This window comes from Hetaerina americana, unplaced genomic scaffold (assembly GCF_022747635.1).
Source record: "Hetaerina americana unplaced genomic scaffold, ioHetAmer1.1.p SCAF_12, whole genome shotgun sequence".
Taxonomy (NCBI): Eukaryota; Metazoa; Arthropoda; class Insecta; order Odonata; family Calopterygidae; genus Hetaerina; species Hetaerina americana.
Window position 1 is genome coordinate 18,989,532 of NW_027286292.1, and position 25,943 is coordinate 19,015,474.

Consider the following 25,943-nt stretch of genomic DNA (forward strand, 5'->3'; position numbering starts at 1 on the left):
GGTTATGGCACTTTGCCGCTGACGTATTTGCCCGACATTTTTGATAAACATGAACTTTAATTTCTTCATTCGCACAATATTCACATATAATATACAATAAATATACTGTGGCATTCTACCATGCCTTAAATTTTAATTAACATTCAGAAGAAAAGTTTGCATCTAAAGCGATGCTCGTTTTAAAACGGCTATTTTAATATGCATTTACTTCCAGTAATATGGTACCGACATATTGGCTACGTTGTTGGGGCATTACTTTACAAATGAAGCCATATCTCCATTAATTACCCTATTTTCTTCCAATGAATTTCTCTGTGCTCGTAATGGAGAGTTTTAGGATTACATTTTCTTTGCCTACCTTTGATACAGTGTCTAGCGGCGTAAAATATTCATTTAATAGGCTTTAAATTAATGTATCCGGAGTTCGTTATCTTTCCCTTAGAGAGACTAATGATTCAACCATAGGAATTCACAAAAATATGGTAAAGTCGATTATTTTAATTTGTTATATCACACAGAATTTTCGGGGCAGATGATCCATAAGTAAGATTCGATAATGAGTTTAGTTGCATGGATTTTACTTCAGAACTTACAACTGAGCAACTTTAGGATCTCTAGTCCCACAGTATACTATATAATTAAGATATTAGCCTGCCATTAGTCAGAGGCTGCATGTGCTCACAATGCTCGATTAATACTTCTTTTTGGTTCTTAGGAAATGACTCCGATCATCTTAGAACTTAGAATCGGAAGACTACAGTGGTCATCGTAATCTTTAGAAACTCGAAAGAGCTGATTTTATCAGAACCCACCATTTTCCAATGCACGCACAGTATCAACCGAACCACTTCCAGCCCCTCCTTCGTCCGCTATCTTCCCGAACACATCCGAAAGGTCTTTTCTTCTGCTGCTTCTTCATTAACAGCCATTATATCCTTCTCGCGGTACGGCGTCAGGCTTTTACTGTACCTTTTCATGAGCTTCTGGGATCACCATTCACACCAAAGAGATTCAGTATTATGTCAAAATTTAATGAGAGGTAAGGGAATCGTCGATGCACGTATCAAACTTCGGGTTTACTCGTTACAAAGACAAAAAGATCAATTACTGCGTTTCATCGGTTGGAAGTCCTTGGAGTTAGTAGATTGGATTATTTATTCTGACGATCAGATGTCGTAGTAGCCATTGAGGTTTCGCCTGAGATTTTCCGTCATTACCACATTCATCAGCGCTACTTAGTTCAATAGCGTCAACAAAAGTCGGTCACGGAGGGTGGAATACAAGCATTCTATTTCTTAATAGATATTAAATCGCGATATATCTGGTAAGACCAAGTTTCCTTCAAAGAGAGCTAAAGTAACTATTGCAACAGTCGTTAAAATTTTTCAACAAAGCCCAATAACTAATATATTAGCAGGTATTCGTAGTTTAAATTCAGCAATAATCAATCAAACTATCTCCTAGGCGATAAGAATCAAATAAAAAGCTTATTGGAAATTGAAATTTAGAAATGAACATCGGTTTGAAGAAGCGGAAAGTGTACAGGATGGCATTTTGAGGAGTACAATTGTCAGTTATTCAAGTACCGTCACCTGAGTTAATTTTTATGTGCGGAAGGACGTCACGCAAACTAAACTTTAATGCACAGTTTATGAAATCAATTTACTCCGGCGGCTTGCATTCTGGACCAATTACTAGCCACCCAAACTTGAGATACAACACACCTTCACGATGCCGTTAGGTGCAAATGCTGACTTGTTGCAAAATTTTTCGAAACATGCGTAATTTTATTGATGGAAAAGTGCGTCGCATGTATGCTTTCGTATTATAGGATCCAAATGTATATAAATAATTGCTATAATGGAATAAATTGCTAGCGGAAAACTTAGCATTTTTACCACCCGTTTTCGGCGAAAATTTCATTATCGACAAAAGTTGTTTCACATTTTGATCCCGTTTTTGTGCTATGTTGTTGAGGAATCAAGCTTTGATTGTTGATATTTATGGGTTATGGTGTGGCACAGCGGGACTTTTTTGATACCAAAATGACGCAATGTAATAATAGCGCCGTTATTGAGTTTTTGACTTTGGGTGAGGGGCTCTCAGTGCCCCCTTAATCCCGCTCCCCACCGCTCCATCCTTTACCGATATTTTCATCGCGAGATGTTCTCCTTCTGCCGAGCATGACGTGGTATAATTTCTCATTCGCCTTGATGTAAATGAAGGACTCGATGGCGACCTCCATCCTTTCCATTCTTTCCTGCCTGGGTTATTCACGTTTCCGTTCGGTTGGTTTTTGTGACAGATACGATAGGATGCTGGATTTTATTCCGTGCGAACTCTTAGGTTTCCTTAATAAATCTCGAGGCTATAGATCGCTTGTCAAACCATCCGAAGAAGAATGGTTCCCGTGGGCCGTCGACCACCGTTCGGTGACGCCTTGCGACTATCGCGGCCAGGTTTTTTTTTCTTCCAAATCCACCTGAGACATGGACTCTCGGCAAATATCTGGTGATCGACAGTGAGATCGGATTGTTAATACCCACTCGGCGGATTGAGAACGGGAGCTCTCTTTATTGGTTTTACTCGCTGGCCAATTACTGTAGACTTTTGTCCCTTTATTGTCACTTTTTACCTTCTGGGCACAGGTAATTTGAGTTTGTATGTCGAAATTCAACTTCAGTCAATTAGGATCATATGCCCTCCAGCAGTGCGTTGAAAAACTACAAATAGACTATTCTCATGAAGCAGGATATATTTATTATTAACTTGTATACTGCAGATTGAAATTTCTGCTCTCCATGGAGTATTTTCGACACTTACTGAAGGAATTTCCCTATTGATGCTCGGTGGTACGTTATGGAGAATGTAAATCTGTATTAGAGTAATATCGTTGTAAAATAATTACTACTGTGTATGCTGACGACTCACTTATTTCCTGCTTTAGTATTTATTCGGGCCTATTTTTGTATTTAACTAACTCATGATTGAACACAATATATGATGAAAGTTTTAAATGTACCCTTTGTTTCCATAAAAATATGCCGCGCAGCATTGTTAGGCGGATTGCCTCCATTGATGATTCAATTTAATGCTGTAATTATTGCGCTTTGAAAGAAAATTAATGCCATGATATGGCGGTTTAGTTTGTCAAAAAAGACCAAAGAAATGGACGAGTTTCTTAATAATGTAAAAATCAATTCCCTCATTTTGTTCAACGGAAGAACGACTTAAAATTTCGAAATGAGTGACCCAATCATTGTTAGTATTTTCAGAATTCTGATCACCGCTTTAGTCAAATAATCATGTCATCCTGAATAATTATTTTTCTAATTTTTGAAAATATGTGATTTCTCAATAAAGTGATTAATTTCTTTTTCGGCGAGGAGGAAGGTAAAAAGAAAATGGATGTGAGGCCATGGAAGATTTAGAAACACGTTCCTTAGATGGCATTAATATGTAAGGTCCATATGTTGCTTATATATTTTCATGCATAGATTAAAGACTTTATTATTTATTTAATTGATCAGAACTACTCTAGCGTTTTTACATAAGCAACTTTATCATTATACGTAATAAGTAACGTTGAAAATATTCCTTAAATACTTGGCACTGCAAGAATTGCCGGCGACGGTGGTGGCGGGGCCGGCAACTCTTACAACTCTACTCGCTTGCCAAACCAGAGGTCACGGGTTCACTTTCCGCCTAGGTGGGTTTACCTTCACTTAAGGCATAGAAGTTTGTAATTGTCTTCAATGATATGTTTAGGTTATAGGTGGAAGAAGGGACAATGTAATCTCAATCTCTCCTCAATCAAGACAGCAAAAAAATAAATGTAGCCACATCAATTAGATATATCGAACTCTTTAATATTATTAATGCTTGAAAATTACGAATTGCAAATATTACTTCAAGAAAAAAAGTAAATTGTCTTAAACAATTTCATTTTAAAGTTCCAATTATACATTTTCACTCGTAAAAATTTTAGTTCCTTCTTGAATAAAAAACGACCCTAGCCCTCTCCGCCTTGCCAAGCTTAATAGAGATTTTAGTCCTCCGTACAAAGCCTCTTAGAATCCATGAGAGATTATGGGTACTATAAATCTTATAGAAGATTCCAGGTAAGGTTGCTACCCTTATTTCTAATTTTTTTATTGTTTATGAAAGGGAATATGTATTACTACGAAAACTGATTTGAAGTTGTGAGAACTCCTGGAGCGATGCTTGTTTTTAACTCCGGTGGGTAGAAAACTCGAATGAGAGAATTCTCTCGATATGAAACTTCATATAAGACTTCTAAAAATATACTCCGGTGAATCTTCATTTGTCCGGAAAAAGTTCATCCATCGGGAATCGCCCAAGGGCAATAAAATTCAAATTTTATTCGATAATATTGCTATGAACATGGGCGTAGGCGGTCAACTTGTGTTAGTATAAGCTGCAAAATGATACCTTCACTTAGGCAGTAGAGATAGAAAGAAATATTTCAGCAATGGCCTGCCTAAAAAAATCTATAGGCATCAATTTGATTCCATTTGAAAGCGTATGCATTTCAAATCAAACATGCCATTAATATTCCAAGAAACTGCCGTAACAGTAAATTTTAACGGTGTCATCCGCTAATATGCGTTTCAATGCGACAATTTCAGAGTGTAAAGGTCAAGGCGAATGATTTTTATACTTTGAAGTTGTTGCATTGGAATGAAATTCATATCTTCTTTTAGCGCTGGGCAGCATCGGACTGTTAACAATGACAGTAATTGAGTAACGATTTCCAGACTTCGTTCCAGGTGGAAAATTGCAATCAGACGCAATGTTGATTTGAAAACTGTGTTAGAGTTATTGAGTTGGAGAACTATTTTCTGGATGAAGATAAAAGCAGCATATGCAGGGTTTTAATTAAGTAATTACAATGCGATATTTTTCATTGTACAGCTATTCAGTAAACATTCTCAGCCACCCTACGATATTGAGATATACTACCTTGATCAAAAAGTTCCCGGAATAACCACCGTGTGGCGCTCCCATCGTTCCGATTTGAGTTCTGTTTTTTTTTGTTAAATTGGTACATCTGTTGTTGATATTCCCTTTAAATCTTAGTGTCATAACTTGACATTTGCAAAAGTTACGTAGCCAAGAGTACATCTATCTCTGTGTGTGTTGGCGATTTTTTACAATTTCAGAAATGCATTTAAATTTGCAACAACGAACTTGTATTAAATTTTGCGTAAAAAACGGATTTAGTGGCGCACGGACGTTGGAAATGTTGGAAAAGTGTTTCGGCAACGATTCTCTAAAAAAAACGGTCGTTTACCAGTGGCACGAGCGGTTCAGAAGTGGTCGTGAGTCAATAGAAGATGATGAACGCAGTGGCAGACCATCGACATCGAAAGTCGGTGAAAAAATTGATAAAGTAAAAGAAATGTTGGTCAATAACCGCAAATTAACCATCAGAGAAATAGCGGAGGACTTGAACATTGCCTATGGATCCGCCCAAGACATTGTGGTTAATGATTTGGGTTTCCGTCGTGTAGCAGCAAAGTTGGTGCCAAAAGACCTCAATTTCATGCAAAAAAGAGACCGTGTTGACGTCGCAAAAGACATGATTTGCGAGGCTGAATCCGATCCCACATTCATCAAAAGGATCATTACTGGAGACGAGACGTGGGTTTATGAGTACGACACGCAATCCAGACATCAGGCAAGTGAATGGCGTTCACCAAATGAGCCGAGACCAAAAAAACCACGTCGTTTTCAGTCAAAAAAGAAGGCAATGCTGACGGTTTTCATGGATTACAACGGTGTAGTGCATCATGAATTTTTGCCAGAAGGCCAGACAGTAAACAAAGAGTATTATTTGGGCGTTATGAGACGTTTGCGTGAAGCAATTCGCCGAAAGAGACCATTACTCCTTCCCCATGTTCACCTTACCCTTCTTCAAAAATGCCTCCTTTGACTATAGTTTTTCCATTCTTTTTCTACTATTTGGTATTCATATTCCCAAATACTTTTACTTCTTTAATAATATATTCTCTTTTTTTCTTCTCCAACTCTCATGACATTTGATTTCCTTTCTTGATTCTTAGTTTCTTTTCCTCACTTACTCCATTCTCAACAAACATTTTCATTTTGTTTTCCATAAAATTCTTGATCCAAATAAACCTATATTCCTTCCATCAGTTTTTGTTATATCTGTACTCTCATTTAAACTTGCAATTCTTTTCCAGTTGAAAACTAATGTTATGGTAAATACTTAAACCTTACCTTTGTTTTCTGCTTAAAATAGTCCTCCTTTCTCTTTAAACTTCCGCTGTTTACGTACACGTATTCACATTCCAATGGAATCGACGTCCGTGCATTCTATTTATCACAAATGAAACCTTTTCCATAATTGGGAAATCTAATCTCATTCATTTTTATTACTCTACATTCCTTTACCCTGGGGTTCACGAACAAAGGCTGAAGAGTATTCGCGTAAGCTGAAAAATACTTAGGGGGCTGTCGAAGTGAAACCACAGAATATATCCATGGTCACCAAATCCTGATTTAATTGGCCAGTTCTCTCGTTATTATTGTTTCATATCTGTTTTTGGAACCGACGTCACAAATTAAGATGTTACTCTTCGCTAAACTCGATAATGAGATCCCGTATCCAGAACGTTCACACTGTGATGAACACGTAAGGATTTCTAAAATCTTTTAACGGTTGAGTGATGCCTGCAACGAAGAAATAACTTCCGTAAAACTATGAAGGGAACTTTGAAAGCACAGGTGTATGTGGTTGTTTGCAATAATGAAGTCCTAAGTATGATATCCTTATCTTGAAGGAGATCACGCTAAACATTACACTTCCATTTTGCAGATCACTATGGAGTTTAATAGCTTTTTTGGATCAAATTTCATGGAACATTATTCGCCTCTGATCTTTTCGGTCACTAATGACAAGCGCCATTAATAACAATGACCCCTCGTTCGCACACCAGAATAATTATAGTAACAAAAATTCTTATATTTCTTGGGTGGCGAACTGGACATTTAAATGGCAGCACACATGAACCAGGTCTATCCCAAAGGTAGTATGACTTATTTTTTCCCGGCTAGACGGACGGACTGGCGGCAGTTTCTCTGGCTGGGTTCGAGGGATGGGAGTCTCAGGAAAGGCTGGAGGCCGGTGGCAGTTGGCTTTTAGCCTTTGCGGAGTGCAGATCGTTCGTTTGTGAAACCTCCATAAAGTGACTCCGCTACGCTACGCCGTGAACCGCCTATTGGAACAGCGCTACCCCATCAAATTTTGCGTGAAGCTGGGCAAAACCAGGAAAGAGACTCATGACATGCTCAAAGCAGCTTATGGTGATAACGTCATGGGAAGGTCGGGTGTTTTTGGGTGGCACAAGTTGCTTCGGAAGGGTAGAGAAAAGATGTTGAAGACGCCGAGCACTCGGGACACCCTTCAAAAAGTGACGAAAATCTTGCAAGAGAGAAGGCTTTGTGGATCCCAAATTAAGTGTTCGCATGGTTTCTGATGAATTTGGCATCCCTTAAAGAGATGTGTATCAAATTGTGGCCGAAAACATGGGCATTAGAAAGGTGTGTACGAAGTCGGTGCCGCGAGTGCTCTCGGACGAGCGAAAGAAAACTCACACTTGCCAAGAGCTTTTCGACCATGTGAGGATCTAAATTTTTATGACACTACCACACCAGACTTCTTCCTCTTCCCCCGCCTCAAATCTGTGCTGAAAGGACGTCCCCACGGCTACGTGGAAGCGTTATAACATGCCGTGACGAGGGAGCTTAGCTGCATTCCGGGCGTCGCCTTCTAGAAGGCGTACGAAGCGTGGAAAATCCGCTGGTAGCGTATGCGGACGTACGAGGGTACAAGGGTGCTACGTCGAAGACTTTTGAATGAATGTATCGATTCTGGTAATGCATTTTTCTTATGGACTCAGTCCTACTACTTTAGGGACAGACCTTGTTTATGAATTTTCACAAGTCACACGAGGCACTTTGTGGTGAATAAGAACTATCCCTAACTTCTGATTAAGTATTAATCAATAAAATGACACGAATATTAGAACCGAATTAGGGTATAATTAAACTGGTAACATTTTTTCTTATGGCATTTGCCGAGCTAGGTGTCGAAAGATATACTATGAAAACAAAACAACGGCTCTCATCCACTCTGTACAAACAGAAATTTAAATTGTATTGATCCCATAGTTAAATGAAATGCAAATTTTGATCTGTATATCACGCACCCCTAGAGATTCTCATAACTGCCAAATATAATACTTCTGGAAAGAAAAATAACACGAAAATCGAAAGGGACCATTCAATGCTGGATTGAGATGATTCCCTCCGCAGTCGCTCTCGACTACGAATGGCTCTTTGCTTTAAAACAAATGGGTTATCACCATAATTGATACAGATCCAATTTCCTAATGGGAATGCTGTCGGTCTCTGTGATCATTAGTCCATCCATCTACAATAGCACGTTATGGATATCTATTTGGGCATTTGAAAAGTTGCCATGGGAGATTCTTTTTATTCATCTTGGCTTTACCATTACGTAGCAGCGCTCGGCTACTATCCTTAGGGGTATGTAACATAAACAAACCTTCCGTCTATTTTGTGCCCTCTCGATTTCAACAAAAGCCAGGTGAAATACGATTTTGGGAAAGGAAGTAAAATTCGGCGTCAAGTGAGTGATTGGTCAAAGATATGAGATAGGACATATTTAAAACCCCTTCTTGAATTCTCCGGTAACCAAAGTTTTTGTGCGCCATATCTTTCTGGGAAATCATAGGCGGCACAGGGAAAGGACCTGGCTCCCCCTACCCTAATTTTAATATAATTAAATATTTTGCAATTCAACCATGAGCATGCTAATTTATATGTACACTAATATAAGCCGTAAAAATTGATTCAATGAACTTCGTTGATGCTGTTTTTCCCTTTAAGTGTATAAAATCAAACTAACAGTAGAATACATAACAGACATTCAGATTCTACATATTTATATGGTCAAATTGGAATATTTATGAGTAAATATAAGATTCCAATTCAACTGAGTGATAAGCTTTCGTTTGCGCATGTAATGTTTGTCTCGTCCCATTTAGACTGATGAGCGTAAAGCCCATCTCCATAGTATTATGGCACACTGTATTACTACCCATGTCACTCTCTCCAGAATTTATCTCGTGTATGATTTTTGACTTTCCGGAGCTTATTAGCAAATAAAATGGCACTAAGTACTTTTAAGTGGCATGAGAAAAGCCAGAACATTCGCATTACGTTTTTTCTCTTCATTTCAGGAAAGACCCTTCCGCGCTGAATTCAACAGAAATCACAACAATTACTTCGGCGAGAAGCAGATGAGGGCGCCGCGAATTCTTCTTGCACAAAACGCCGCGGGGCCCGGCGGCATTGGGGAATGGGCCTGGAGGAGGGGGAGCGAGGTGGAAACACAGCAAGCCGTGAAAGGCGGATCTTGTGATAATTTTCCGCTCGAGTACAGATCGGGGATCTGGGAGAGTGAGGGGCCCCTAGGGAGGGAAGGGAAGGGCCAGGCGAAGGCAGAAGGGGCGGCGGAGGAGCCCGGGGGGCGGAGCAACGGATTGGAATCCTTAAAAGTCGGAAACGCGACGAAATATCTCCGAAATAGAATTCTATAATGTTTTGACAGCAAATTTCCAACCTTGCTCCTTAGAGAGGAAGAAAAGGCGCCGAAATAATTGGGACAACCAAAAATCTTACATTTTGAGAGGGGAGGAGTTAAATGGAAATTGGATGCGCTCTGGGAGTGGATGGATGTGAATAAGGTCGGAGGAGGACGATGTACGGGAGGGTGTAAGATCGGGGCAAGTTGAGGAGCGAAGGTGATAGTGGTTAATTAGTGGGAAAGGGATTAGAAGTAGCGACATTTATTGTAAAGGGAGGCTCCCAAGGGAGTAAAAGGAAGGGGAGGGAAACGAAGAAACTGGAAGCGAATTTGGGAGCAGCAAGGGAAATTAGATATAGGGAGGATGTTTAACATCCAGGACCCAAGTTGAGAAGTTTATATGGCGGAGGTATATTTTAGTATTTGAGTAAGAAAATAATTACCAACACCTCAGTGGTATGTGTGAAGAATTTCATTTCTCAGGAGATCTAAGGCTTGTGGCCATATCGCACCTTCAGATTAAATCTATTAAAACACAGTACGGCATTCAACTCCAAGGCAGGACTCGAGCATTATGAGTTGAGTCGAGAGCTTCGGGAGTCGAACAAGTCGGCGAGCGCGTTCCCTACAATTATTGAGACTAGAAGAACCTAGAGAAGCTCAATTCTGAATGGATCAAATGCCACCTACAGCAATACAATTTCCGATCAATTTGAATCCATAAAGTTATTTTTATTTGATTCGTTTCGTCCGTATTCCGATAAACTTCGTCATGGTGAAAAAGTACTGGTTTCCATCCAGCATCATGGGGGATGGTGTGGTAAAATTTGAAGCGAAATAAATTTGCCCCAACATTATTATCGTAGAGTTCAGAAAGAAAGAAATCTTAGGGTCCGAGCTTGATGGTGAATCTATGAAATCTGCTCAATATCTACAGATCAATTCTACAATTCCTTAGATCTTAATACGTATTAATAAGTCATTATCGCTATGTACCAAGTCTAAGGTCAACAAAATTTTCAAATCGGTCTCGATTCTTACACGGCCTATTTCAATTATTGAAATGATTGCAATCAATTCACCTCAAAACGAATTCGTGAATATGATTTTTTCAGTGAATTAAAGCAGGTGTTATTTATTATTCTATCACTTAAATCAATTTCCAAGCTAAATGGATCCCTCAATTGGAAAATTTTTTAAACCTGTTTTCATTAATAAAGCACGAAAAAAGAATCAAAGAATTGCGCTTCCACAAATAATCATCAAGAAATGCGCTTTCTTCGCGCATTAAAAATGAATCTCCACAAAGAGTCGGTCTCAACTATTTAACAAATCTATTTTCATTAGATATTGGACTTCGTTTTTAGTCAGAAGCATACGAATTTGTCATTCTCTGGCGTCATTAATCGTATATTTAAATTGCACCAGTTAGGTAATAGCTAGAAATGGACAGACCAGCTTTAGTTTGAAGATTCCTAAGGGTCCACCATATATCGTCCATTCAATTGAAAAAAATAAAAAGGTGATGTGTTCTTCTTGTGGCACTCAGGCAGGGAATATAATTCCTATTAAAAACTTTCTCCTCTTGGAGTCTGAATAGGTAAGTGAAATCAGATTAAAAATTAGCCACTAGGCCATTGCTATTCCCATTTCATTTATTTCACATCTTTCCCCTCTACTTACTACAGTAAATTGTCATGAAAAGGTGGAATGAAAATACTCAAAGGAGCACTATACATAAACTAGGCTTCCAAGATGGTTTGGAATTTGGACTGGATATCAACAAAATTAACTAGAGTACAACCATTTTTATTATTTATGATGTTTTTCTAATTCTTCACAACACATTTGTATGAATTATTGAACAAAATGCAGTTTGGAGCAAGAAGACCAACAGAATGGTAGAAAATCTTCACAGAATCAACTATCCAACTGAATCAAGATTAGCAGGGCAAAGGATTCCAACATTATCAACGAAGATGCAGATCATGAAAAACCTTCATCTTTATGTTTTTGATTGTTGCTCAGAAAGCCTTTATTTTGATACAGGCTATCGAGTAATAATCACTATCAGAAAGATGGAAGGATTCATCACATCAAGGGGACCACATCTATCATTCAGCATATTATATTTGTACCCTAGAGCAGAGTTTACTGCACATTTCCCATGTACAGGTATTAATTCATCTTCAGAATACAGAAGAGAAAGGTGTTCAGTATGTGACCAGACTTCTTGCTTAAAACCCTTTCCCTTCTGTCTAATTAATTCTCTCTGTATTACCATAAACATTTTTCATATGCTTAATGTAGATTTTAAATAGCCTTGCTTGCAATTTGAACATTTTCATTTTTTTCATGGAGTAATCAGCCATGCCTGAAAATTTTAACAATAGCTGGTGCATAAATGGTATAATGCCCACCAAATCTGACACAGTTGAAAGCCTGAGATCAGAATGCTAGGGATAATGTGTCTGGCATTATGGATCCAACAGGTAAACCCAGATGTTGTTTTGGCTATGATTTTCTTAAGTTGAGTATCCATATACACATGAATATTTAATAGCAATGTCCATGCAAAGAAGTAAAAAAATGTCACCGATTACTTTAATACATCTATTACAACATTCAGGTTCCATAATAAAATGAAAACAGGTCATTGGGACAGAAAAAAATTCTAAAATTTTCCTATTTGAGAGGAAAGTATACGAATACTTACAATTATTCTGGTTTTATATACTAGATAAAAATGTTAAAGTATGGTTGCAAAAGAATGATTACTTTATCTGCAGAAAATCACCACTTGTTCTTGCCCAAAGAGTCATACCGTAATCTCTTAAATGTTTCAATGTATTCAAAAGGTAGTAAAAATATGATCAAGTCTACCATCATTATTAGTATTTCAATCATGAGACTGATTCACTGTAACCCTCCATTCACCTTATTTGAATGCTAGGCTGCATATTCTACGGAGACTAATGTGGTGGTTCTCTGTCGCCTTCTACATTCAGAACTGTAGCCGATTCCATGGCTTTCACTCCAGCCCACAATTGCGGCAGCTGATACCAGATCGATCACCTTGATCTGTGCTATCTGTGCTTTAAGGTTAAACTGCTGCCCTTCACCTTTTTTACAGGGCAACTTTTCTTTTGTGAGATTAAGTCTAAAATAACATGAATCCACAGAGCTCATGATAAAAAAATATAATTTCAGTAATTCATACCACTACAATTATGAAATTCATCAAACACCACTTCAAAGATGCACCAAATACTTCATAATATAATGATAGTTGAAAAATCAGGGCAATTATTTTAGCACAACCCCGTATTCCTCAAGCCATTTAAGACCATCAACAGTGTTTGTCAATGGCTTATACTCAAGACCAACCCAGTCATCATACCTCAATTCTTGTAGCAGGGAAAAAATGTATGGAAAATTTATTTCTCCCAATGTATTTGGTTCATTTCTGTATGGAACTTGAGCAATTTGGATGTGACCTGAATAGAACAGAAAAAAATTAAAGGATGGCTTGAAATAAAATATATTAATTTTTACAACTAATATTTCAAATGGACAGAACCTTTTACAAGTAAGTCCATGGGGTCCTGATTTTAATTTATGATAAAGAGTATACATCTTAGAATTCACATTTGCATGCTTAAATCAATGAAATAAAATTAGCATAAATATATGAGAATTATAAAGTACTAAGAAAACCAGAATCGAGTTTAATTCCATGTGATATCTTTTAAGAGTAACCTTCCCCTGAGGTTTTCTCAAAATCTACTTTTTATATTACTGTTGGCCTAGGCTACTGAAATGGTAGTGTATCTGTGACCTGTTCACTCACTTATAGGCTGATAGGTTATGGGTTTCAACTGGCTGCCTGAATGCTTCATCCACTGCTGGGCCAATTGAATTCAATATATTTCCTGAGTCATGAGGGCCCCTTTATCTTTTGGGCAATTATCAACTTGGTCATGGCAGTCAATGAGCACTAGGAGTCATTATTTTAAGCTTAGCTTTGATAAATTTCTAGACATAGCCTAGAGTTTACTTCATTGTACACCAGTGCTTAACCAGTGCACAGGAGGTTGAGCACTAACTTTCATATTTTCCAATATTTCCATAGCTATAAAGGGGGTAAATTGATACCATATGACTGTATGGAACTCAATTTGTGTTGACTCCATGCCAGTTTTAGTATCATCAGGTAAGTTATTAGCCTGGCTGTAAAGCCAGATCACTATGGAGAGTCCTATTGACTCCATATTAAACATTTTTAGGCATTAAATTTCTGATGAAAATGGTTTATTTAAAAAAGAGGGACACATTATCTTTGTGTGAAGATGACATTAAAAAAATTATATTAACTGCACCATGGAAAATTAGTGAAACTAGTGGAATGATAAAAATTAGTTGAATGACCACAGGTGGGATGATAACATTTAGCATCCCTTCTAGTCAACTGTTTCAAGTTCCTGGGAAGTTTCTAATTTTGACTGCAGAGGGAGTCAGGTATGAAAAAGCTCCCTAAAACCTCATTTTAATCAACCTTTCTGGTGGTAAGTCAATTCGCTTTTGTCAAAATGGAAGTGTTTGAACCGCCTATGAGGCAGCAGTGAGGGCCCGGGTTTGAATCCCAGAGGTGGCAGATCTTTTTCAGTGGTGTCCTGATCCCTACTTGGGGTGCTTAGTGGAAAACACTTTGAGTGAGTACGACATCCGTCGCATGAGACGTTAAACTGCCGACCCCTTGGTGCCTTTTGATAATAGTAGACTAATGCCGATGCTGGGTTTCCCCCTATCCATCCATCCTTTCCCATTCATCCCTAATGGTGAAATGACCTTAGCTGTCGGTTGCCTCCCCTAAAACTATAACTACTGTTTGAACCATCACATAAAAACATAATTTGATGGGACAATCAAATTAGTGGGAGCTATACCAATGTGTATATTTACATATGCTATATGTTCTTCCAGGTAAATCAGAAAATTTCTCAGGTCATTAATAATGTGATGACAATTGAGAATGTAAAAAATCTTGGTATGTGTTACAGAAATGGCCTGCCTTCTCTGGTTGTCTAATTTAAACTGAAGGCACAAATTCAATTCACTGAATATATAAACTTAGTATTTTTTCACAGTTTTTTTGTGAAAAATACCAAGTTTATTTACTCAGTGTTCATGAATTTTCACAAAATAGATACTCAAACCATCAAATTTAAAATTTCAATTTATGAAATAATTTTTAATTCGTACAGATTATGAATACAGTCAATAAAGCTGCTAATAAGAGCAGTAGTGTCAGTCAAACTCTGTAGCACAACAGCAACATGCCCTCCATGCTGAGGACACCTTAAGTGCTTAAAAGTCTATGCACACAAAAATAATTTAAGTTGTCACTAACCATAATAACCAGTAAATTGTGCAATTCACTGAGTACAGTCATCTCCACTGAAGCATATCACCAGGAGTCAAGCCGTATGAAATGTAAAACCTGGCATTCCCAAAATTAAGATGTCATTACACCCCTAACAATGGGTATTGCCTACATACGATCCACAATTTAAGTGATTTTTGACATGCAACATAATAGGTCAACTTTGGGGCATGTACAATGGTGCACAAAATTGCTATTATTTAAAATAAAGTGACTGACAGAAGAGCAGTGATTCCTAGAATTAAGCCTCAATTTCTTGGAAACCTTTAGACAAGACAAGGGTTGCCTTCTTCTCCTTTTGGTTAAGTACAGTGAATGCATTGCATTGCATTGAACAATGCTTCTCCAATGATAAAACTATCCTGAAATTCTTAAAGAGGATTAATTATTTGCGGAACTATGACTGTGTTCAACTTGGATATGATGAGAGAAACAATTAGATGAAAATCTTAGGAATCATAATTCTGAGGCAGCATACTCTTAAAGCTTATGGAGATTATTCACCAAGCAAGATTATCAGCCACCAGCTGGAAGGAAAAGTAATCTTTGTGAATATTAAGGGAAATTCATTTCACTCACCAACATAAGGTAAATATTCCTTGATGTTTTTCGTCAAGTTGCCATGAATTATTTGCAGATGAAATATATCCATCATTATTTTCAGATTAGGACTATTGACTGCCTTAACAACATCCAGAGCTGAAATAGAAGAATATTTAATCTAAAAATAAAAATTCAGGTCTATTAATATAGGTTGATAATGATAATTTATTCCTAGAGTTTTATCATGCGACTTATGAATCAAAATGAATTGTCAATTATTATGGATTCTACCAAGACTATTTCTATTGTCTTTTATGATGTTATACAACTGTGAAATGCCACTTCTAACTCTTTAAGTCTTAAAATTTTCATTTACTAGTTAAAATGGGTTAAATATTCAGAAACGATTCTAACCAACTCATAACTTATTTCAAAGTTTGTATTCTTAATTTCTTCTGAGCATGAAATCATGATAATATATGGCCATTTTTCTAGTCTTGGAGAAGACAATTGAAAGTTTCAAGTTATATTATAGCCCATTATTAATTTTTTAAGCTTTGGCATTATAAAATATTTGTTCTTTTTGAAAATAAAATCCTTTCTTAGTTAATAGCTATTAATGGTAATTTATATTAATCACTATTCATGCAGGATTGCAATAGTTTTTAGAAGCTGGAACTGTTGTTTAAATGTTAAGGGTTTGGTTCATGATTATTCATTCTTCCAAGTCTCGTCAACTAATGCTGTGAATATATTTACCTTAAAAGATGTTATATCTCAATGATTTTGTTAAATAAAAATTTAAAAATATATTAAACTTTTTTCCATTAAATACCACCCCTATTATAGATTTTACATTCAGTTGGCTCTCATTCTTCCTCCTCCTTGAATTTTGGAACATTGTTTCGTGGTTAAACCCACACAAAAACCCAATATGGGGGGATTTGCCATAAAAATATAGGGAAAGGTGTATGAGAGCTGAAAAGCCTAATTTCCAATTAAACTTAATATATTTTAAGATTGGTAGGTAGATGTTCACAATTGAATATCCCATCTGATATGCAGCATACTGCACTCAGAAGGTTCTGCACGACAATTTCTTTAGAAGTCTAACTTACAAAGTTTAATAAACACAACAAAGAAATTATCTTGAAGAGTTTGGGAGCCACAAAAAATCAAAATTTAAGAAATGAATAATGGTCAAACAAGTTGCAGCAGATTTACAACTTGGTAAGCCAATCCACCGGAAAATAAAAAAAAGCTTTTACAGTTTTAGCATTCTGCATAAAACGGCCATAATAAAAACCACAGTAAAATGGCCATCTTCCCAATTAATTAAAATATTCCATTATCTTCAGATTCTTTTTCTCCCTTGCATTGTCTTAAGTGGCCTCAAATGGCATTCACCTTTGACTAAGTTCCCTATCAAAATATAACTTTTTTGCCAAGTATGTAATAATCATAGTAAAACGTCTTAATTGGGGTGAGATAGGATTAGGATAGTCCCTTCTTCCACCTAACCGTATTTTATGATGCAAAAAAGATTATATCTGGTGCAGGTTAAACATTAGCTATCTTTTACCATTCATGCACAACAAGTGAAGCTAAAAAGCAACAAAAAGCAATATGTTTATTAATAATCAATGATTTATTGCCATTCAATAATAAATTATTAAAATATTACCTGTTTTATAGCTGTTCATGTAATAATTTGGCACAGTTGTATTATTAATAGGCTCTATCAAAGCCACAATCCCTTCTTTCTCCATAAGACTTGAAGCATACCTTAAATTTTCAACATAGGTAGTCATATTGAGGGTTGTTGGTTGAGCCACTTTTCCAGACATAATGTGAACTCTGCAATAAAAATATAAAAATCACAAAATTGAAACCTAACCCTCCAAGGAAAAAAGTGTACATTTTATGAAAATGGAAAATAACAGAATTTTTTTGAGAACTTGCATTATTCTGGAGAGAATTTGCAAAATATCAATTCAGGGGTCGATTATTTATAGTGACTAGGAAAAGGTACGTAACCACTTTATTTATTCCATTTTCTATGTTCTCTCCATAAATTCTCTGAATAGAAAATCTCTCCATGAGTTATACAAAATCAAACACAATTTTATTTCCTCATTCCATACTGTGCCATAATCATATTTGACCAATTCAAAGAATTTTGATGAATAAAACTCTATCAGGTGCACTATTTTCTTCTGGGGACCACAACCATGGATTCATTTCATGGAGAAGTTTAATAATTTACTAAAAATGGTTTTATTCCCAAAATACTATTTTAAGAGAAAAATGAATGAAATAAATGTAACAGGTACAATTTAGAGCCGGTCTAAAAAGGAATGATCAAATGTTCAGTTGCCTTAAGACTTATGGCACAGCCTATGGCTATGGGGTACAAAAATTTGGTAATCCAGTGCATAGAAAGACCAGGCAATCCCCATTCCCCTATCTCCATTAGTTTAATGCCAAAGAAAAGTATCCATTTTGTATAAATTATAAATAATTTAATAATATAAACTGTCTACCAGCAGTCATATATATAATAATGGATTTTAACCCATAATATATGATGAGTATACTCAGTTTTTACCTTTTACATGACAAAGCTTTTGCATATTCTACAGCCAATTTAATATTCTCTTCAAACACTGACTTTTTCTCTGGTAATGCAGCATGACCCAGTTCTCCAAGATCTACATCACCTAAAATTACAAGAATTACAACATTAGATTTAGTATATAATGTCATTACTTATAAATGTAGTTCTCTGAAAATGTACTTATTTACATGATTTATTGATTCAGTGAAAGTTGACGACAGCTTGTGCAAAAAATTGGCTTTGAACTGACAATAAAAAACTTATCGACTGACTCCGATTATATTTTCATGCACCAAAATCCCCGTGGAGGTATTGGATGAACTTCATTCAAGCTTCTTAATACATGCTAAATGTAAACATTTTTGCATGACATTAAGAATTAGCAAAATTCTTGTTTTTTATTTAATTATCAAAATGGGAGAAAGATATAACAGTTGGTAAAATGCTAAGGTACAGAAGAGAGGACTTGTGTTCAGTTTCAAGGGATACACTCTCAGTTTCACCCGATCTGTATGATTTTTTGGGTACCATATCTCCCTGGGAAACCATAAAGAACACAGGAAAAAGAAACTGAACCTCTTCAATGAATAAGTGCATTTAAAATGCTCTTGGGTTTAGCATTACATAAGCTCTAGCCTCACCTATCAAATCAACCTTTTAGATGAATACACGTTTTAATAATGGTGGCCACTCATTTCCCAAATTTTCCCCACAAATATGTAATTTTTTCCTAGCTTTTTCCATCCTAATATAAAGAAAAAAATATACATACATACATAGCTCCCATATATATCTCTGGGAAACCATAAGACACACAGGTAAAGGCACTGGCCCCCCTACCCTGATGTGTGAATTTCACACGCTGTCGGGCTTAGTACTGGGTGAACTCTACCATCAACTACCAAACTGACCTTTGGATTGATTAGTGTGCTCATAGTTTTTCTAAGCCATACCTTAAAATCAATATTCTGAACAAATTCAAAGGAGAAATAAGCCTCCAAAATTAACCACCTAAATAATTATTCTAGCAATAAGACTAGAGCATTTCAATGAAACACCAAATATTTAGCAAGGTGTAAATTATGCAAATGTGTCTGTGATATACACATACACATAGCATCTTATCATATGTGATTTCCAAATTAAATTTATTTTATTTTTAATTAGAAGAAATAAAATGGCTAAAATACATTTTATTTTTTAAAACCAATACTTTATCCAGTCTTTGTTTCTCCAGATCATAAAAATTATGCAGGATTATTATTTGGAAAGTATAGATACAAAGGTTTTAGTTATCAATAAACAGCCATTTAAATAATTTCCTTTCTATTATAGCAATAAATATTGACAATGGCATTGCCAATCTTCATTGTAATAAAGTCATCAACATTACCAATGATAATTAATATTTTTTCCATCCCAGAAAAGGTACTCAGAAATCAGCCTTTTATAACCAGCTAGGATTCCAGGACCACAGTGGCTTGATAAGGGATTCTACTGAATTTTAATTAACTGAGGTTTTACTTTTTTCACATTGCTGTACATACTGTACATAATTTCATTATGTTCTAAAGGAGCAATAGAACAAATACATTCAATCAATTTAATTTTAAGCTATTTGCAATTATACAATAATAATATTTTTGCAAAAATTGTTTCCATCACTTTCGGAAAAGCAGTATCTTGTTATTATTATCAGTACTCCACCAATTAATGTAGGTTTTGGATGAATGCAAGCTTCCAAACAGTACAGTAACAATCCCCTTGTCTCTACTAACAAAACAAAACCTAAAATCCTTCAATACTAAAAGCCACTATACAACTCTGTATACATCGGAAAAGAAAATATTTTATCCTTCACAGTTTTAAAAAGAAGAACAAAGTATTTTCTTTTTCAGGATGAATCCCTTCCACAAAATGAAGCCTCTAATCATCCAATTATGTATACCTCCTTCCTCAATTCAAATCGTCCAACATCCCCATCCTATTCCTGCCCCTTCCTTGCTTACCTAACATTCTGCTCTCTGTAATTGTCTTCATCATCCCACTTCCACTCAAAATGTTGTTCATCCTTCTTTCCTGCCTCCTTATGATTTCTCCCAACAATCCCCTCTCCTCCCCCACCATGCCTAACGGTTCCTTGTTCTTCTGCCCATTTTGTCTATCTTTTCCATCGGTCTACATTCACATATTTCAGAAAACTTCCATACATACAATATCATCCTGCTTCAATGACCGTGTTTCTGTGCTGTACAAAACTATGCACCACATCAAAGTTTTGGAGAGTATTGACTTAACATTCTTACCCAACAACCCTGGCATGAATTTATTAAACGAAGAACGCAATGTATTTTTCCACTGTTCTTCATTTGATGAAAATTAGCTTCCACAAAGTTGAGCCTGAAACAATTGAATACTGTCATCAATTCTCTACTCCTTGCAAAACCTTTACCTAATGCAATTCTTCTCTTTACGCACCTCTTACTTCGACCATTTTCGTTCAAAACACTTCTGAGCTATGTAAACTGTTTCACGAGCTCCAGTTTTAGCTCTCCTATTTTAACGTTTAACTTAGCCTTTCTCTGACAAGAAAACCTGTTTTATTTGCATTTATACTCATGCCATACCTATCACACTGACTTTTCAATACACTCAGCAGAGTTGGCAGCCCCATGGCAGAACTGGCATACAAAAGCTTGATCGTTCAAAAAATGAACTGATTTCGTCCACCGACTTTCATCCCTAACTCTAGTTCATCCCATGCCTTTTTAACAATTTCCTGCACATACATAGAACAGCACAGGTGATAATGGACAAACATACTCCTCTTCCTAAATCTGCCAATCCAGACCCACCATCCCTAACTCACCCCTGAGCAGTCTGAGACATGTACAGTTTGCAGGTGTCTCCTATTTAGAGCAATACATTCATTATTTCTTCCCCATGCAGTCCATGAAATGCATTTACAAAATAGTTATAAACATCCTGATGGTATTGTATGTCCCTCTCTTTTAGTGACCTCATTACTACAATGGCATCATGCCAGCCTCTCTCCTTCCTGAACCCAAACTGATCATCCCCTAAGTAATCATTTGCACGGCTCTCCATCAGCTTGTTGATGATCCTGAGAATCACTTTACCTGTGTGAGAAATCAGAGTTATCCTTCTGTAGTCCTCAGATATTTCTACCTTTCCCTTTGGTTGGAACATGAACTAACACTGATCTAACAAAGTCTTCTGGCCAACTTCCTCCCTCATTAATGCTAAAACTTAGTCCATAAAAACTCTTCCTTGCACCTTTTCCTAAACCTGTAAGTAGTTCTGAGGGAATGTTGTCTAGCTCCACGGCCTTATTTGATTGCAATTCCCTTTATGGCCTTTCTATTTCACCATTGAGTAGGCCTGGACCTAAGTTATCCTCATCTTTGTCACATTATCTTTCAACATGTATCCTTGCTGGTATAATGCCTTAACCATACTTTTATACATTCCTTCCATATCTCTTGGATCTTTCCTGGTCCAACCAATATTTGTTCTGACTTATCTCTGTTTGCTAATATATATTTTCCCTTCTTGCTTCCTGACAGTGTTTCAACCTTCCTGTATAGTGCTCCAATGTCACCCTTTCTCTATAAACTTTCTACATCCCCACACTGTCTTCAATCGTGCTTCTTTTGCTCTATTTGTTACCTGTCTCAATTCATTATTTAACTCTTCTTACTTCCTTCTACCTAAATATGCATTTATGTTCTTCCATTTACTTTTACCATCTATTTTCCAAACATTTCATCAGTAATCCATGATTTGCTTGTCCTTTTCCTATAGTTTCTTTGGTGGATTTCAATATTCATTTTTGATATATTCACATTATTCCTCTATAGTAACAGTATTCCTTTTCTCACTCATGATTTCTCTACAGCCAATTGATACTCCTTCCTTGTCCATTCAATTAGTGCTTCTACGTTCCATTTTTTAAACCACCTTCCCTGTTTTATCTATTTCAATCAAACGTTACACTTCATTGTTTCTCAACTATGATCCCAGTCTATATCCGCTCTTGAAAAATTATGGAAATTGATCACGCTGTTCCTAAATCTGCACCTAACCATGACATGATCTAACTGTTACCTTTCTGAGTCCCCTGTTATTTTTCATGTATACCCACACTTTCATTGGTGTCTAAACGAAGAGTTATGCCAGCCCAGTTCCTCTTAATTAACCCTTATCTCCAGCAGAACTCTATTACTTTCTCCCTGCAGCTGTTCCTTGTTCTTAAACCGCCGTTTCTCACCTCACTACCATCTTTCCCTCCACTTTCCATTGCATTCCATTCCCTGTAACAATTAAATGTTGCCTCCAGGAGTACCCATGATTATATACTGATTGTATATAATCCCTATTTACTTCTTCCTCCTAATGGTCGCCTGGTGGCATGCAGACCTGACTAGTGACCAAGTTTGTTGGTTCACCTTTTACTTCTTCTAATAATATTCTATTAGTTCCTCACTTTATGCTAGCTATGCTTCGTTCTACCTTTTTATTCCACACTATTGCCACCCCCCGCTGGCTCTCATCCCATCTCTTGTATATTATTCTACTGATAATGATATATAATATCACTCCAGCACTCCTGTATAATGATCACTCCAGCAATCTCTGCTATTTTTCCATCTCACATCACACAGCAACAAAACACCTATATTTCCCCTTTCCATTTCACAATTTATATTCTTTAATTTTCCTATCCTTTCCTGTGACTAATTTGGCCCTTTTCTGTGCTACTGTTGTCAGTATTGGGTTGCAAGGATTTTGAGATGAAATGAGATGACCATGGAAGCCTTATTTCTCCAGCTACCAGGCATTACACAAGGTCTATTTAGCTGACTCCCATAGTTGCCAGGACTCAATTTCTCTCTACCGTCCATTATGGCATTCTTGGGATAAAATATTTATTCAGTTTCCTATTGCCTTTCTTCATATATGATTTAATGTGACAACATCACTGGATGGCAATCCCACTGAGTTCAGAAGCCTTCGTAGCCACGTCTTTAAGAAAAAGTTGCTGCACAGACTACCTTTTGTCTAGATCCTACCTTTCTACCCATCTGGCATGGGTGGGCCCACCAGAAGCAATTTTTATAGCTCCCATATCTAATAGGTCTAGGGGTAATCAGAACGCACAAGTGCTTCCACCATGTCAAGATTGTGGCACATGGGGAGGGATCAGATCTGATATCACATTATATATTTAATCGTAAGCTAAGGGTAAGCAGGCTATAGCAAATAATAGAGTTTTGGCTTCTGATTGGAGAAACTTATCTAGCATACTAATTAAATATCTAATCCTCAGTCATTCAATCAATTAGAGCATCATAGAATGATTTCATTATCTTTTTAAAGTAAATTGTTTGGATAATGAACACCAGTTGAGAAAAAAAATGATCAGGACACTTATTTCATGGATATGTACAACATCATGTATAGTAAGCATTTTTTCAAACTGTAATAAAACTACATTTGTGAGAGTAGAAACCTGTATTGGCATATGAATAGGGGTATATTGGGGAATAGTTGCCCCCCCCCCCCCGCCTTCCATTGCAGAGAACTGCTGGAAGCCGTAGAAGAACTAATTTTACCTCAAATCTTGGGGTAAGTAAAATGTACAATGAAATGTTACAGAGGAATCCTTTGAGGTAGGGAAAAAGCCGCCAAGTTGGTAGCCCAGTGTACTTTTAAATGTACCATTGTATATTATTTGATAGAGGGAAAATACGTTTTTATCTAGCCCACATTGGTGACAATACCAGCTCTGATCAACACCCAATATGAAATTTTTTTTTAATTTATTTGTAGGATTTGATAATGGTCACTAGGCATATGAAAATGTATATTCTCCAAGAAAATAACTCACTGCTTTCTCAATTGATAACGCTGATCGTCCATTATACTCTTTGACTATTAAACATTAACATTACATGCTGTTTGAAATACTTTCATCTTAAAATTAACCATGTGAATGAATATCAATGAAATGTACATAGAGATTCTCAAGAGGTTAACTCCCTCAGCCATCAATTTCACCGCTAGCTTGACGACTGTTGTTTATTATCATATATATGAAATATCTCATTTAAAATGAATGAGAAAAAGTCAGTAAGGATTAAAGTATCATTTTGATAAAAATAATAAAGACAGGTTGCCTGATCAATATTAGCCAAGTGGATTGATAGAAAACAGATAGCGAAAATATACTATACAAAATCCTACCTGACCATTTATATTGGGGTATACCTCACAGAGTCACGCCCCCTTGCAAACATTCTATATCAAACTCTGGTAATATGGCAATATAATAAGGTATAAAACATACGTTTAAAAAAGCTAAGTTAATTCTAGAACACTTGTTTACCTAATAAATACCAGAAAGATATAAAAGAGTCATCGTTATCATTCAAATCAACAAATTGGTGAAATAATCGGCTGAAACATTTCCTCTGACTTCATATGCTTTAAAATATTTTTCACAACCACACTTAGTATTTCCCTATCTAGCTGCTTATGCATCAAATGAATCACACACGACACATGAATAATAGAATGACGGACCAGCCACACAATAATTATATCACGGCGAAAACATCACGCAAAATCATCTATGCTGACATTTAGTATTTCTGGTAATTTTTTCCAAGTTTTTCCTTTCTTTACACAAGTGATTTCCATGCTAATTATTCGCCTTCTCTTTCCTTTTCTCTAACCTCTGTAGTCCCCGAATCACACCCCAAAATGTGTATCCACACCTCAAGCTATGGTTTGGTGCCAGTGAAAAAACTATTTTTACAACAGCTTTGGAAATTGGCGCCATGCAAAAACCTTCTAAGACAGTAGAGGTGGTGATTAAGTCTAGTCAGTTTGTTCGTACGAAGGGAATCCGGAGAATTATAATTACTATTTACTTAAAAAGAAAAAAAACAACATAGTTGACGATGACATATCAAACCTTATTTCGTAGATTTCATAACATCTACAAGCCTTCTTCATTTAAACGCGAATTCATAGATAATTCTAAGTACTGAGTTACGATTATTTGAACACATATCCTCATATGCGAAGGGAGAAAGGAATGAATTATTTCAGAAAAGCTGTCGAATCATCCAGCTCACCTTGTGGGACATTGATGAGAATCTGATCCACTCCAGCCTGAGATTTTGCTTCAACAACAGTAGAGATAGGATCACAATAAGGAAATGCATACTCAACCCCTTTGAACCCACAATTTTTTGCGGAAAGATACCGTTCAAGGATCGTAGAACTTTCTTGAAACATAAAAGACAAATTCGCAGAGAACTTGAGAGACATTTTGAAAAGATTGTAAGCCAGGATGGGCAAACCTACAACTAGTTTACTTCCCTATCTTATCAGAGATAATCCGTGCACCACGACGTTAACATACATTAAAAAAACTAACTTTATGTACAAAAGAAAGGGCAGCTTTATGACAAGTGGGACATCAGTAAGAACAAAGCACTTAGAAAAATTATTCGCTGTTTATTGAAATTGTGCTGCTAATCTTGAAGTAAATGATTAAAATGAGCAAAAAATGGAGATATTATTGAATTACTATCTCCCAAATGGCTCAAATTCCTTAAATTAATGATTTTTAGAAATTTCCAACTAATGTG

The 25,943-nt window shown here is 36.4% G+C and overlaps 1 protein-coding gene across 1 annotated transcript; it reads right to left on the reverse strand.

The window, feature by feature from the left end:
• Positions 1 to 12,843: 12,843 nt before the first annotated feature.
• On the reverse strand, positions 12,844 to 25,915 carry Gip (hydroxypyruvate isomerase-like protein Gip). Its single transcript, XM_071583011.1, has 5 exons — positions 25,425 to 25,915; positions 18,253 to 18,364; positions 17,329 to 17,501; positions 15,681 to 15,800; positions 12,844 to 13,155 (listed from the first exon to the last, which is right to left on the reverse strand). Exons 1-5 carry the CDS (start codon positions 25,618 to 25,620, stop codon positions 12,965 to 12,967), a joined length of 792 nt encoding a protein of 263 aa, XP_071439112.1. The 5' UTR covers positions 25,621 to 25,915; the 3' UTR covers positions 12,844 to 12,964.
• Between the last annotated feature and the right edge of the window lie 28 nt (positions 25,916 to 25,943).